Source organism: Dicentrarchus labrax, unplaced genomic scaffold (assembly GCF_905237075.1).
Source record: "Dicentrarchus labrax unplaced genomic scaffold, dlabrax2021, whole genome shotgun sequence".
NCBI classification, from domain to species: domain Eukaryota; kingdom Metazoa; phylum Chordata; class Actinopteri; family Moronidae; genus Dicentrarchus; species Dicentrarchus labrax.
In genome coordinates, this window is record NW_026136723.1 from 8,446,065 (window position 1) to 8,461,018 (window position 14,954).

Here is a 14,954-nt window from a genome sequence, read left to right on the forward strand (position 1 = left end):
TTCGAGAACAAGGATGCACATCAACGCTGTTTATCTGTTTCCTTTGAACTGTCGCCCCTTTTCTGTGTGACCCATGTGGCAGCGTCTTTTATTTCTGTGTGGAGGTACGCAGCACTCTAATGAGTTGAAGGTGCTTAGTTCTTCCACTTGTGTTGCCAGAAAAGTTGGGAAAGTTTTTATTAGCTTTGACTTCCGAAAAATTCTAATCACTAAAGCAGGAAGTGAACGCATGCACAGTAAGTCTTCAAAATATGATATCCTTCTGATGCAGAGGATTCTCCTTTTCTTGCCAAATAAGTACTCATATGTACATTTTACCCCAAAAATCTGTCACTTTCATTCTATTTTGAGAAATCTCTAAAACACTTAGAAATGGTAAAGTAAAATGTCTGAGATTGAGCTCAGCAGACAGACTAATCTATCACAATCCAAATCAATCTAACACTGATCTTATATTTTCACCTGCACTGTCAGAACAGATTTGGTTTGAAATAATTAAAATGTACACACCAGAACCAGAGACGACTTAACTTCCTCTTCTACTTATTTTTCACTTCGCACACAAACGTGATTAGAAAAGGATCAACCTTCAGCAGCATGGCCTCCTGTGCTGCACTGTATATTAGCTCTACTATCATTCAAGTGCACTCTGCAGCAAATATGACCTTGGCCCACTTTTTCACTGTATCTAGTCAAAAGCTGACACAGTATTGTTGAACAGTATCTCGGTGGCGTTAAATTTGTCTGAATTTTGTGGCGACCGGAGCTGGTGAGGTTTTAGTGATATACAGTATCAAACTGCAGGGTAGAGTTTGGTTAGCTGGGGATAGGGGTACATGCATATGAATATGTGCATGATGAACCTGACCAAGACTAACCTTCATATAGACATCCTGGCAAATGTCATTATAGTCTGCTAATAATCTTTTCAAGGCCTTTGCACACACTGAAAGCATTAAAAACTCCATATTAACTCACATTTAATATATTCTGTTTACACACAGACTCCGAAACATTTTCACATTTGTCAAAAGACTTAGTAGAGTTAATCTCTGTAATTATGAATGACCTTTTGCTGTAGGATAAGATATGAGCACCCCAACTAGCTGTTTATGGTCGATTGAAGTGCTGGTTCTTTTTCATGTGTACTTCCAGCCGTTTTAGTGAAGTCAAAGAAAAACAAAGTAGATTTTAAAGTGATTCTGGAGCTCCAGTATCAGCTTGTTAAAGTTTCCCTGGTTTTGACACTTTCTTTTCTCCTCTGAAGTACAGTAAGGGAATTATCAGTGCTCCAGGGCAGCCCTGTTTTTTGGAGTAAACAACCTAAATTTCAAAAATCACTTAAGTCAGTGGGCAAGGTTTCTGTTAGAAATGTCTTTTGTTTTTCTTTGAGAAAAACATAAAGATAAGATTTCAAAACTCAGATTTGGTGCGCAATTGTTTCAAAATCTTTTTTTTGTGTGTGTGTCATTTCCTGTAGTTTGTTAATGTTTCCTGGTTTTTAGTGCCATTGTTTTCTCTTAATGAGCCAAATGAACTGAAGGGGTATTGTAAAACATGAATATGTTGAATAATAAGTTATGGCCTATGAAATGAAGCTTCCGGTGCACAGTCGGGAAGTAGAAATTGCTGTTCTGACAATTGACACAAGATATACAGGAGGAAGAGAGGTCTGCAACTCACCATACGAATCATATGATTCCCCACTGTGTCCGTATTCATAGTAGTCATCTGAGCTGCAAACAGACAGAACACTAAGGTGAATATCAGCATGTGTAAATGAATAAATAATACATTTATATTGCACTAAGTAAATGTAAATGTAGCTTATTTTCAGAATTAATATAGAACATCAAAGTCATATTTTTCATGATGCAATCACATCTAATTTATGCAGTGACAATAAAGAAAAACACAGTATTTGTCCAGATATACTCTGCTAGATATAAAAGTAAAAAACAAACAAGAGGCAGCTTTCAATCACTCAAAAGTTCAGCCACATTCGTGGTTCTACAAGGCAATTTCCTCTGCCGTATTTCTGCACAAACTTCCAGTTCCATATCGCTGCATATGGAGATCTATGAGAGGTGGCAACTTTAATGAAAAATAAAAAGATGGGGAGGCAAGTTGCATAGCGGTTCATTTCTCGCTTATTTATTTATTTCTTTATTTGCGGTCGCCGGTGAGATGCTGACAGAACAATCCTGCGTCAGTATCATTCAGTAACAGCGCTATCATTCAAGAGAGGCAATTCATCATAAGGCTGCCACTGAGCCGACACCAGCCATCACAGCTGGGTCCTCGCCGCCTGCCTGTCAGTCAGTCTGTCAGCGACAGCAGCACCTCTCTGCTCTCTGGATTAGAGAGCTGAAGGCACCATCCAAAACCCCAACACACCAAATCAACACGCCCGACTGCTGAGGGCAAAGAGGTGACAGTAATGACACATCACAGCAGAAGTAACAGATTACATTTTGCTCCAGTTACTGTAATGGGGTAGCTTTTTGTGGTGTGATCTTAAAAAGCCTAACTTGGGTCTGAGAGGTTGAGACACTCCACTCCTCTATCAAATTACACCACAGTTTGCAGCACTCCAGGAAATCAATTTCTACAAATTCTGTCTGCTATCTGCTTTTCTCTGAGCCGTATTCATAAAAAGAAGCTTCACAGTAAAAAAAAAAATCCTCTTTGTATATTCCGATACATTCACTGACAATCTAAAGGTGTACCTCTGATTGTTTCCTTCATTATGAGGCATTAATAGTACCACAGTATGGTAGGGATCGACTGATGCAGTTTTTTTTAGGGCTGATACAGATTATTAGGAAACTGATTTTCAATTTGCAGTAAAGATAAAAACCTTAGTGTAAATAAGTACATTTACTCAAGTACTGTGCTTAAGTACAATTTTGAGGCACGTGCAGTTTACTCGAGTATTTCCATTTTCCCGTCTGCCTTTAGTGTTGATAGGCTATTACTCCTGACGATCAATCAGATATTGATTTTGTGATTATACAACACATATTCCATTAAATTTCTGTTTGCCATGCTAATGAAATTTGCCAGTTATAAAAAGACACCTACAATCTTGTTTAAAGACCGGTTAACATCATGCTAAATGCTACAATTTAGCTGAATGATGAATGATGTATATTTCCCTTTTAGAGCACAGAAGGACAACTTGGTGTGAAAAAAAGAAAACTTCAGATGATCCGCTCTGCCATTCACTAAATATTTAGCTATATTCTTATTCATGCTAACAAAATTAGAGCAAAACAGCCACTCCTCCTCAGTTCACTTAAATCACAAAAACCCTCCTGATACCTCTTGCTGCATGTGAAGAGAGTTTTGGTTTGCCCAGGTTTTGAGATGTCTGAGATCCATCCATCTCTTCATGCTAATCCAATGTAAGTAAATACAATTGTGTTTATGGTGCTCCCAGTGCTGAAAAATGTTGAAAGATCTAACTGCAATGCGTCTTTCCAGGAACAGTTCTGTTGAAAATCCTTGGACACAGTGTCAGCAGTTTTATTAGGGACTATTTTGTCAGTAGAAAGTAGTTCCTTTGAAAACCAGGAAAAACAGTGTGTTCTGGGTTTGCTTTGTATTAAAAACATTTACTTTTAAAGCAACTGTAAAATGCTCTACATTGCTAAATACAAATAAAGGCAAGTAAAAAAATATACTGTCTTGTATTTTGGATGGAGTGATGCCTTTGGCAGCCTCCCCACAACTGATACTGCTTCTCTACATACAACATGACAGACTGACTGGCTGCTGTATTCTTTACTGCAACAATTTCTTGGTAAGGATGAACAAGACAACATGACCAATTGAGGACAGTGGGAGGATTCGTTTTAAGAGCGCTATGGCGGCTCAATGAGACATGAGACAGCTCCCTACAGAGGCCTCTGCCTTAAGTCAGGCTTAGCATAAATTTTGCACAGTTCATAATTCAAATACAAACAATGCCAAGCCAGCAGAAGCAAACAAGGCTTTTCCCCTGTGCTAGTATAGTCTCCCTCCAAGAAGCGAGGCCAGCTGCTGTTGCTCTGAGCGTGAGGCTTCCAGTCAGCCCTCGCGGCAGAGGTGTCACCATGCATCTGCCACAGATGTCAAGTCACTGCAATATCCTTGACACCACTCATTGGCCGACAGAGACAGAGGGAGGGAGAAGAGAGGGTGACAGAGAGACATAAGAGCACTGAATGCATGTCTTGGCTCGTCACGTTGCGTACCCTGAGACAAGACCTGACAGGGTACTAAATAATTAGATTTCGCATTATGCTAAAATGCAGGGGTGTATTCCAGAGAGGTCGCCTTCAAAATAAGCATACATTTTTATGAATGTCAGAAAATCAATTTGCCACAATTCACAGGTGCTTGCAGACATATGGGAAAGTATGTGACATATTGGGTAATCCTGGGCTTTCGTGTACAGCTCTGTGTCATATTCAACAATAAAATAACATCCAAATAACACAAACCACGATGCTGCACAGCAATGCTAACACTGTTTAGGCTTGCTTACATGCTGTAGGCTGTCAGCATTTTTTCCCTTCATTTATTTTCAGTATGTTTATCTCACAAAAAAACGGTTGCAAAAACAGAAGCCTTTTTTTCCCCTTAACTCTTGAAGTTTCTCTGTTGCTAAAGGCAGAAAGGACCAATAATAGTAGTCTGCTGTGCTGAAAGCTGCTCTTTGCACAAAGGAGAAGAGTGCAACAAAAGCTGTTAGGCGCCTCTAATTTCTGAGGTGACATTTTATCAATATTGCTACACAACTTCTCTCCACAGTTACTTTCTCTTCTCAATTACAGAGACCGATGAGCCCAGAGATGCATCCTGAAGGTCAAGGATTCCGGTAAAATTCTGCTTTGTGGAGCCAAAAATTCAACAGCATCTGCTGTCCTACAGCACATTTAACATCAATCACCACTCTGTAGTGTATCTGTAATCTAAGCATTCTAACTGAAATTGACATTTTTTGTATTGATGCTATACAGTAAAGATTCTCAAAGGAAAGTATTATAATAACACCCTTGGTGAGAAAAGATATGTCTATGTTATCTGGCCATTAAATCTACTACAAGGAGGTTGTAACTGTATTGAAAAAATATAAATTAAATACTGATACCTACATAAACAAACAAGACCATCAGCGAGAAGATTGGGTATTTCTTTATAGTTATACCTAATGCCTGCCACTGGCTCGGATTCAGTCGGATTCACTTTGAAATCAATCAAATGAGGTGGTGGAAACAATACTACTTTTGTCCACAGGGGCGCCAGAATCAACACAAAAAAAAATTCCTTGTTGCTGCTTTAAGTAGGAGAACAACATATGATGAAAGCTTTCAGACAACAAGTTGTTAAGTGACTGATCAATTTAGCTGTATCATTTAGCTAAATTTAAGCATTAAACATGTGGTTTTACTGGGAATTACTGCTGACTGGAAATTGCAAACAGCAAGAATACTTGAACGTATTCATGAAATATGTGTTGCAATGCATAAACACAAGCGACACAAACAACACTCTTGCTTGTTATATTTGTATCTCCATACAAACAGTATCATCACGCAGATGATAGCAGCACTTCTCCAGTCACTGGCTTCATTTGAGAATTTCAGGTTCCTTCGAGTAAAAGAAGAAATGTTGGTGAGTAAAAGTAATTTGAATTGGTATGAGATAAAAAAAAACTTTGGGAAACTTTAACCCAAAAACCTTCTCCACTGTACATTCTTCATTTATCATCATTTATCCCAGATCACAGCTTCAACTTGCACAGCTGGCAGCATGAACACAAGCATGAGATGAGGTGCCTGGGGTGGTTAGATCTCACTCGAGATATTGCCCTGTCATAGGTGTGAAAGTGCTTTGACTTTCTAAATAGGTCAGCTTTTGATTTGACATTCATTAGCGGAAGGCGTCCGCTGGTTTGTGTCTCCCTAAACTTCACTGGCCAAGAAAACCCTCCCACCACATCTGTCTAAAGCGCAGGCGTGCACCATTAGAGGCAAACACAACACCTATTAGATAAGCGTGTCTCTTTCATCAGGCATCTGATCCCAGGCCTACTTTTCCACAGGTAAAGACCCTGCCTCTCTAGAGCATCTGTCATCTCTGTAAATGCTTCGTCTTAAGCACTGATGTTGCCGTTCCTGGGCACCCGAAACAGATGGCAGTGTTAAATCTGAATGATGTAGTACACGTCCCTAGTGGACTTTGTTTTCTTACATCGCCATTACTCTTCCAGTCCTCTGTGATAAATTTGAAGAAATCTAGTAGGACATTACGAGGGGCTGCAGAGGTAATACAGTGCCCGTCGGATGTGGATAGAGGCTGCTTTTCTTCTGTTAGCCTATTTCTTCCATATTCCACACTTTAACTATCATGACTGTGAATCCTCAGAACACTTTACTTTCTTCATTCTTGGCACAAGGTTGAAAAGGTAAAATGCTGACGAAAATGCCCCACACTGAATGCTCTGATTACACCAGCTTAGGGGTGATTTCCATAGACAACAATACAATGTAAAAGGATGGAAAAAAAGCAGCCTAGTTTTTTTTTTTTTTTTTACCATTTAGTATGAAATGAAGCTCACATAATTTCAAATGGAACCCCTCCTTATGGATACACTGGTGATTGCTTAGTGTGGTGGCTGATTGCAAAGCTATCTCCAAAGCTGACCCCCTGCTGAAGAGCCACAAAGAGGGACAGAATGGCCTACGGCAAAGATTTGACTTTACAAATGAGTCTTCTTTCTGGTTTTGAACGGACCATTTATGTTACTTTCCTCCTTTTTTGGAGAGTACATGAAATTTTCCTTCAGGGAAAATACTGCCTCTTCAAGTCAAGTCAGTCTACAGTATTCATTAAAACCCATTATTTGGAAACATGTTTGGGTTGTTACATTATGACTATCTGGAATCTGTGAAAGACTTTGTCATGTTTTATTGAAGGGACATTACATTTACAATATGCAACTCTTTGTCTAGAGACACAGAGAGTGGTGTAAATCCCGCCCTCCTTTCCCTCAGATGGTCTTATTCCCGACACAGCGCCTGTCATTCATCTTGACAAGCTGTCTACCTTGAAAACAGCATCTAGGTACCCAGCATCTGTGAAGCACCGCAGGCATTTCAGAAGCAGACAGCTAACACAGCCAATCTGTACTAAGATTCAAAAAACACTATGCTGTGATTCCTACTAAATGGGTATTGTCTGCCTTAGGGCCCTGACACAACAAGCAGAGCTGAAAGATGTAGCATTTACAAAGGCAGGCTGATCAAATACATTGCGTCACCCGCAATTGAACACAACGCAACGAGTATAGCCGATGGCTAGCCAACTACTGACATGCATACATGTTCTGCACCTGCATGAGATGACAGCACATGACACTACTATACTCTGTGTTTGTGATCTAAAACACATTGTGAAAACAAACAAGCCAACAAACCAGGAAAAACACCTCCTACCATTTTTCACCCCACTGTGAATCTTCCTGAAATGGTTTCATTGGAACATTCACCGATCAGCCATAACATTGTGAGCACTGACAGCTGAAGTGAATAACACTGATTATCTGGTTATCATGGCACCTGTCAGTGGGTGAGATATATTAGGCAGCAAGTTAACAGTTTGTCCTCAAGTTGATGTGTTAGCCTAAGGAGTCTTGAGTGCCAGGGAGGCCTACCAGGGAAGCCCAGGTGGTCATGGTGTTATGGCTGATTGGTGTACAATTTTTACTTTGCTTTGCTCTGGTGTTGTCAGCTGTGGTCGTCTTGTAGAGTAGGAAAATAAATGAGGTGAAAATTTGGTAGAAACCACAATAAGTGGGTTGAAATCTATTATTCAGTTAAACTAATGCCAACAGTTCAGGAAACACTGCACGAACTACGGGCCATAGATGTTCAAATATGGCCCAATGACTCCAGATGGCCCAAAGACTAGGTTAGCTGGTCAGTCCACCACTTTGATCCAGGAGGAAATATCTCAAGTAATGGGTGCATTGCAATGAAATTTAGTGCATTCATGGTTCTCTAAAGTTGAATCCCATTGACTTTGGTGATTAATGACTTCTTCTAATGCCCCCAGTAGGTTGACAGTTTTGGCTTTTAGTGACCTATCTACTACTGGATGGATTGCCATGGAATTTGGCACAGACATACCGTACATATTTTATTAAAAATATATTCAATTAAATTGATTATTAACATTATACTTGACTGACAATAGCATTTGGCTGAAAGTTCTGCTATGGCAAGCTAGCATGGTTGTAGATTCGTAGTCTTGTTAAAAATAATATACAGTAATAATAATGCAAGTTTACAGTTACTGTACACCTATACAATCAATAGCTCTGGCTTCTCCATTTCTGACTTATAGGTTTCATAAATAAATAAATTAAATGACATGACTACTTAGCTGCTGACCACAACACGGATCATCATTTGTAACACCCCACTGAGAGGACACAACATGGTTAGATCATAATCTCCCTATTCATATGTCTGTATTTACAGTACCCTACTGTGCTGGGGGACCTGATGATTCACTGCTCCTCAAATCCTCCCTGTGTGTTGTGTATTGTGTATTGTGTGTCTTTGTCTGAATGTGTGTGGAGGAAGATTCTACATTAACAAAACTGTCAAGGAAGTATTTCTGAGGACCATCTCAATTAAATATTTATAGATCAACCCATGTCGATATATTATGGTCTTTTTGTAGTTTTTGGTATTGAAAAAATGACTAACTAGCTCTAAGTTGTTCACTGAGACTGGAGATTTGTGTGTGTGTGCTGACGATGAGTTTGTTTTCAGTAGTTTTGGGGCTCTTTCAAGCAATCGATTCTAAACTGCTACACCATGAAACGTATCCAGCCACTTTCTTTCTCTGTTCTACTCCGTGCCCGTCTCTTGTACTAAGATTTACAGTTGTTCCTCAGGGATGCGTCTGCCCTTTAAAACACTGTCACACAGCTATCCTTGTGCCCTCAGGCCTCTGGGATCCAGCCTACAATGTAGCGTACCAAAGCAAGATGCAAAGGAAGGTGCAAGGTGTCAGCAGCCGGCAGTCTCTTAGGTGTCAAGTATGAAATAATGCTTTGATCACACCAGAGCTGCAAGAGACAACCTCGCTGTGACCTCTCCAAGTGTCCAGCCAGGGCTGTGCCACAGCTGTCATCCTTCTCATTTCCCTACAGAGACGTCACCTTCTAACTGCTAATAAAATTAAAGACGCTCTCCACACAAGCAGCCCTCTCCTGCCTCCTTGACCTTAACACTAGATTGGTAGCTAAGCGCTGCAGCTTCCGATAACTCTCCAGAGATGAAGCCCTCTGCTGCCTCTCCAAAAAAGATGATGGCTCAGTGCTCTGTGTGTTGTATAAACACGGTAAGAGGAGGCTGTGATCTAGGAGCTGGCGGACCGAGTGCCATGGCTGTCATGCTGAGGTAGCGTTCCACGAGGTTCCCCCAGACGTCAGCTCTCTTTTGAAACATGTAAATGTCGTAAAATGTCTTCAGGGCATCTAAAAACGGCTCTTTAGCTTAAGTCTCATGTCTTAAGGTTTTGAGTGCCTTATTTGCCTTTCAAATTTAATTATGTCTAAATTACTCAATTTTGGCTGTTTTGTGTGACAGAATGTGTACAGTGTAGTTACACAAGATGTCTTGTCTCATTTGGCAGGGGTTAGTGTAACCAGTGTGCAGTATAGCATTTTGTACCAGTTAAACGCATCAGACAACATTAAGATTTTATCACTGTCACTACCCAACAGTGACAGTAACCGAGTATATGTGCTCCTGTGCTGCAATAAAGTAAACAGTTTACAGTCAGTATGTGTAGATTTCTTATGGAATGATATCATTTTTTACAGTATCTGGTTGGCACAAGTTTTTGTTTATTATACAATGAGACAATCCCAGTAAAAAACTGATGTTGTCTAAGTATTGCATGACATTTTTCAGAATGTACACATGGCATTGAAAAGTACTGGAAATAGAGTATTGCTATCATGCGAAACTGTGATTTTTACTACTATATTTATATGACAACTTTAGTTAGTACTATTTACAGGATCAGAAATGCTGATCTCAATCGGAGCACAAAATATAATGTAGCGATAAAGATTTGATCATTCAGATGTAAACTGTGAACCAACATTAAAACAGTTCTTACAGCTAAAGGTTGTCATCATAAACAACTTTTCTCTGCTCAAACTCAAAGTGCTGGTTTTAGTGTTGCTGTGTAAAGGGTGAATTCATTGATGATTGAAGAACTCTTTCATAGTCAAGAACATTTTTGCCAACAAGAAACTTGAAATTTGATTTGTTTTAGTAGTGTAGTGTTATTTTTGTAGTAGTATTGATCATTTATTTTACGTCTTCCCTTATACTCACAATTTAAAGGTACCTTGAGGACTTTCTGACCACCACTAGTGCTATGGAGCAAGAGTGGGTTATCTGTTTTGTTTTTGTATCCTGTGCAGTTATACAATACACAGTCCTGCCAATGCCTTTACGCTATTCCACCAATCAACAGTTGGTGATATATATGTATAAATTCTTATGAGAAAGGAAATGCATGGATTGCATTTGTGAGTTTTTAACGAGACACACTGTGTTTTTGTGCTTTGTTTGTACCTTTAATAATGTCCCTGGCAAAAACATACAAGTCCTGGCTTGTTATGCATGTACAGTTGGGCTGTAACTAACCACTAATTTCATTCTTTCAAATGTTTAATGTTTAAAATTGAGTATATGAAATTTAAGACAATAGTGAAACATTCAAAGAGCACAAGATGACATCAGATAGCTTGCTTTTCTGACAGTCTAACAGTCCAAACCCCAAGATATTCAAGTTTGAATGATAGAAAAGCACATTTTTAGATATTTGAGAAGCTGGAATTAGGGTTCATAAATGAATTAAACAATTAATAAATTCAATATTTAAATTCAATAATCAATCATCATAATTTTCTGATGGCCTAAAATGAGAACAAAGCTACAACAAAGCCATTATAGTATTATTTAGTAAGATAAAATATTAATAATCGACTGACAAGCCACACTCTGCTAACCAACTACAGCTAAATGTATCTCATGTCTTGTGGAAACATATTTCAAGATAATTAAGGTATCAGTAAATCCACTGATGCGGCATTACAATCTTTTTAAGTGCAGAAGCCGTTTAAAACCATCCTCTTTCTTTTCCTTCATGTTCACAAATGGCAGGGCTGTTTCTAGCATAAGCCATTGGGGTAATACCATGACAGAGAGACTGTAAATTGTTCTGCTTGTTATCCTCCGGCAACTGAAATCCTGCCACGCAGTCAGAGCTCAGATTGGTGACTGGGAGCTCCTTAGGCTTCGAGAAACATTGTTAGGAGACTTCTCGTCCACGTACACACACACACTCTGGCACACACACATGCACACACTCTCCTCGAGGCCTCGCTGCAGCTGGGACCTGCTCTGACTTTCCTCGGGCTCGGGTGAAAATAATGCACCTTTGTCCATCACAAAACTAAATAGGATTGTGACTCTGAGGAGGTTTGCTATGGAAAGACAGTATTATGCTGCAGTAGTCACTACAGTTGCTAAAATACAATCATTAGGCAATAAATGAATTACTGTGACCCAAATGTAATATGCACTATTATATGTACTAGTAGTAGCAGTTTTATAATATCATAGCCTTATGTTAATAATTATATACATAATTCTTTATGTACTGCCTGCAAGAGTAAACAAAGGACAAAGAAAAACAAGCATGCCACACAAAATATGTTATATTTATGGACAAATGGTCAAATATTCAATCAATCTAGAGACGGTCATATAACAGAAATTGTTCATAAATCTTAAGTTGTATACATGCACAATGTCAGCCTGCAGTAAGAGTAACTTTTCAACCAAATCCAGGAAACAGGACACACAAATAAGAGAAGAAGTAAGTGAATCAGCTGTCTCTGGAGGCCCAGACTTCAATGTCTGAGCCCTATTAGTTGCTTTGTCTCTCGCCAGATAACAGACATGAAAATCTCTTTGAGTCGACCCAGCCTCCAGCCTTTACATGATGGACTCCATTTTTCTTCAGTGCCACCACCCGGCCTCCTCCCGCTTCCACCTTCACTGAAAACACCCCCACCATTATTCACAAGGCTGCTTAAAACAAATAGCTGCAGATTCCTGCGGTGGACCTGCGTTCGTTCCCCCCAGCAAGCATCTCTACACCTAACCACCGACAACACTTCATGAAGATGCATCCTTCAGTCTGTAAGAGAGGGAGAGGAGTGTGTGCGAGCGTGTGTGTGTGTGTGTGGATGTGCGATCTGGCCCAAAAAAAGTAAAAAAATAAAAGATAACACAAAAGATGGATGAAGCCTGGGTGACATACATCCTGACACCTCCACAAAAGAAAACATTGACCATCCTGCTCACAAAAGCCAAGAGACTGAATAATGTTGTTTTTTTTCATCTCTGTCTGTTTTCCTTCAGCAGCTGCCAATACAATCCAATTTTTGACACACTAAATGTGGCAACAATCATTCTTTCTTTGAAGTGGCACAGGCAGGCATACATAAATGTAGCACATTGTGTGCTGATAAAATACAGTGGCACACCAACAAACCAAAGCGAAAGCCTTTGACCTTGTGCGGCTCTGAGAGCGTGGTAGCTCCCTGGATATAAGAAAATCAATATTCTGCATTTAGCTGTGCAGGACCCTCTGTTAAATGGAGCAACACATCACTAAGACTGTTTATTTTGCATTGACATGAGCAAAAAGGCACCTTCGGCTAAATATTTTAAAAGGTGATTAAAACAAAGATAATACATTTAACGTAATGAGCTGCAGTTAATTCCTTGGAGGAAAATGCGATAGGTCACTGAGTCTGGTGAGACTGGTTTGTTTTGAAACCTCAGATTCAAAAATAGAACACTTGAATTCTGCTTTTTTCAGATCTTCTAAACCTGCCTGATTGTTTTGTAAGAGGTGGAATTCAACGTTAAAATCCACTTTTTTTTCTGTTAATCTTAAAGGACAACTCAAAGGTCAGTCAAAACATTTTACACTTCACAAAATGCTTAATTAACAGGAAGTGTTCTTTTGAGTTTCAAACAGGGCAGCAAATGAGCATGAATGACTCTTAACAGCCCACGTGCCATAATCCAGCTGTTCTGAAGACTTCAAAATCTCCGTTTGACCTCATATTCTTTTACATTTACCCAAGCCCAGATGACCAGACTGCAGCTCTCAGCACTCATAAACTTCAGACTTGGAAAGAAATAAATACAACTCATCACATATTCAAGTGCTTTCATATTCAGTGCAGTACTGTCTTTATGATGTTGTTGCCCTGGCATGAACACGGCAACCCAGTAGTTAGTTATTTATTCCTTATAAATAGTAGGCAGTTTATTAGGTACACCTAGCAAAAACTAATAGAGTCTAATAGAACAGTCCTGCTATGAATCCTCCTTTATGAAGGTTACAATGATTCATTTTTGTTAAAACTGAGATTTTGTTTCAATTTGATCCCTTTGGAGGAGGTAGTATGTGTGCGTGTTGTGTATATGCCAATTATATCGCCAATATATATCAATTATTTTCAAGATTAGTTCAAGGACTACATTTTTTAACTTTCAATGCCAATATGTTTTATATGTTCTATTTCTGCAATCCACAGTATATTGCAGCTGCAGTATGGTTAGTGTATGGTTAAAGTTAGGGAAACATTGTGTTCATTGTGGTTTAAAAAAGCAAACATTAAAGCAGCACTACTCTTTTGTTTTGTTTTGTTTTTTGGCCACCTGGGGAGAAGCTGTGAACACAACATTGACCAATGTTGTGAGCAAACATTTGCCTTTTAGTACATCCAGCATTCATTTGGAGGTGTGTTTCTGTTTACCTGGCAAATGTGATTAAATATTCACTCTCCTTTTAGCTAGATGTTTTTCTGAGAAAATATCTGCTTTTTTGCTTCGGCACTGTCCAAAGGCAATGAGCCAAACAATATAGTTGTGGTAAAACCAAAACATTGAGCTGAAAGATGCAAAAATGCTGACTGTAGCTGAGGGGAACTCATTTTCTGAAGGTTTACTACAAACAACTCCTTGCACATTACACAGTTATTCCATTCATTAGTAATATATGGATTAGTGTAGCCTTAAAAAGGAAGTCACTTAATATTTCTAGCATGAAAGTCGAATGTGCTACACGCCCGACCTAGACACTTTGCACCTCTTTCCATAAGAGGGACTGCCTCCTGCACTGGCGCTCAACCATGGGATAGGGTGTGAACTGTATCCTGCAGAGTTCATATTCCTAGGAATACTGATCACTTGGAAGAAAATAGCAAAACTTACTTTTGTCCTTGATTACTGTAGTTGTTGTCATACGATTCATATCCTTGGTCATCATAAGCTGTTCCGTAGCCGTCGTCATATTCCTGAAGTAACAGAAACCAGATGAAACCAGTTAAATGAGGTGCAGATAAGGGAAATTTCCTGCAAACATTTTGACACTGAAGATGTGTTGATATGACAACCTGTGCAGCATTATGAACCTGTTGAACTACAGAGCAAAGAAGCTCAGAAGACATATAAGAGCTGCTGTGTGCTGCATTGTTTGGTAAAATTGTGACCTAAACACCTTTTTGAAATTGGTTTACAACAATTTCAGCATATTTTTCCAAACTATGGCATCCTGTTGTGAACGTTTTTTTCTGTTCATCAAATGCTTACATGCTATACATCGCAGTGCACGGAAGCCTTCAACTTATCACAGATATAGGTCAGACATCTTCATCTGCTGCTATAGCAGCCCATATGCAGCACCATTAGAGTGGCAACTGCAGCCCTGCCCTTGTCTCTGTGTCAACTGACTGACAGTGGGACGTAAAGACTCTCGCTGTGGCAACGTTTCATCACCACCTCAAAGGA

General features: G+C 39.4%; 1 protein-coding gene across 3 annotated transcripts in view; it reads right to left on the reverse strand.

The window, feature by feature from the left end:
* khdrbs3 (KH domain containing, RNA binding, signal transduction associated 3) overlaps positions 1-14,954 on the reverse strand; it is a 101,479-nt gene that overhangs the window by 7,960 nt on the left and 78,565 nt on the right. For all 3 annotated transcript variants that reach the window (XR_007882396.1, XM_051391161.1, XM_051391160.1), the window contains 2 exons: positions 14,379-14,461; positions 1,684-1,736 (listed from right to left, as the gene is read on the reverse strand). Coding sequence is in view for 2 of the 3 variants with exons in the window: in XM_051391161.1 (XP_051247121.1) it covers positions 1,684-1,736; positions 14,379-14,461 (136 nt within the window). In the remaining variant the exon portion in view is untranslated. The remainder of the gene's footprint in view (positions 1-1,683; positions 1,737-14,378; positions 14,462-14,954) is intronic.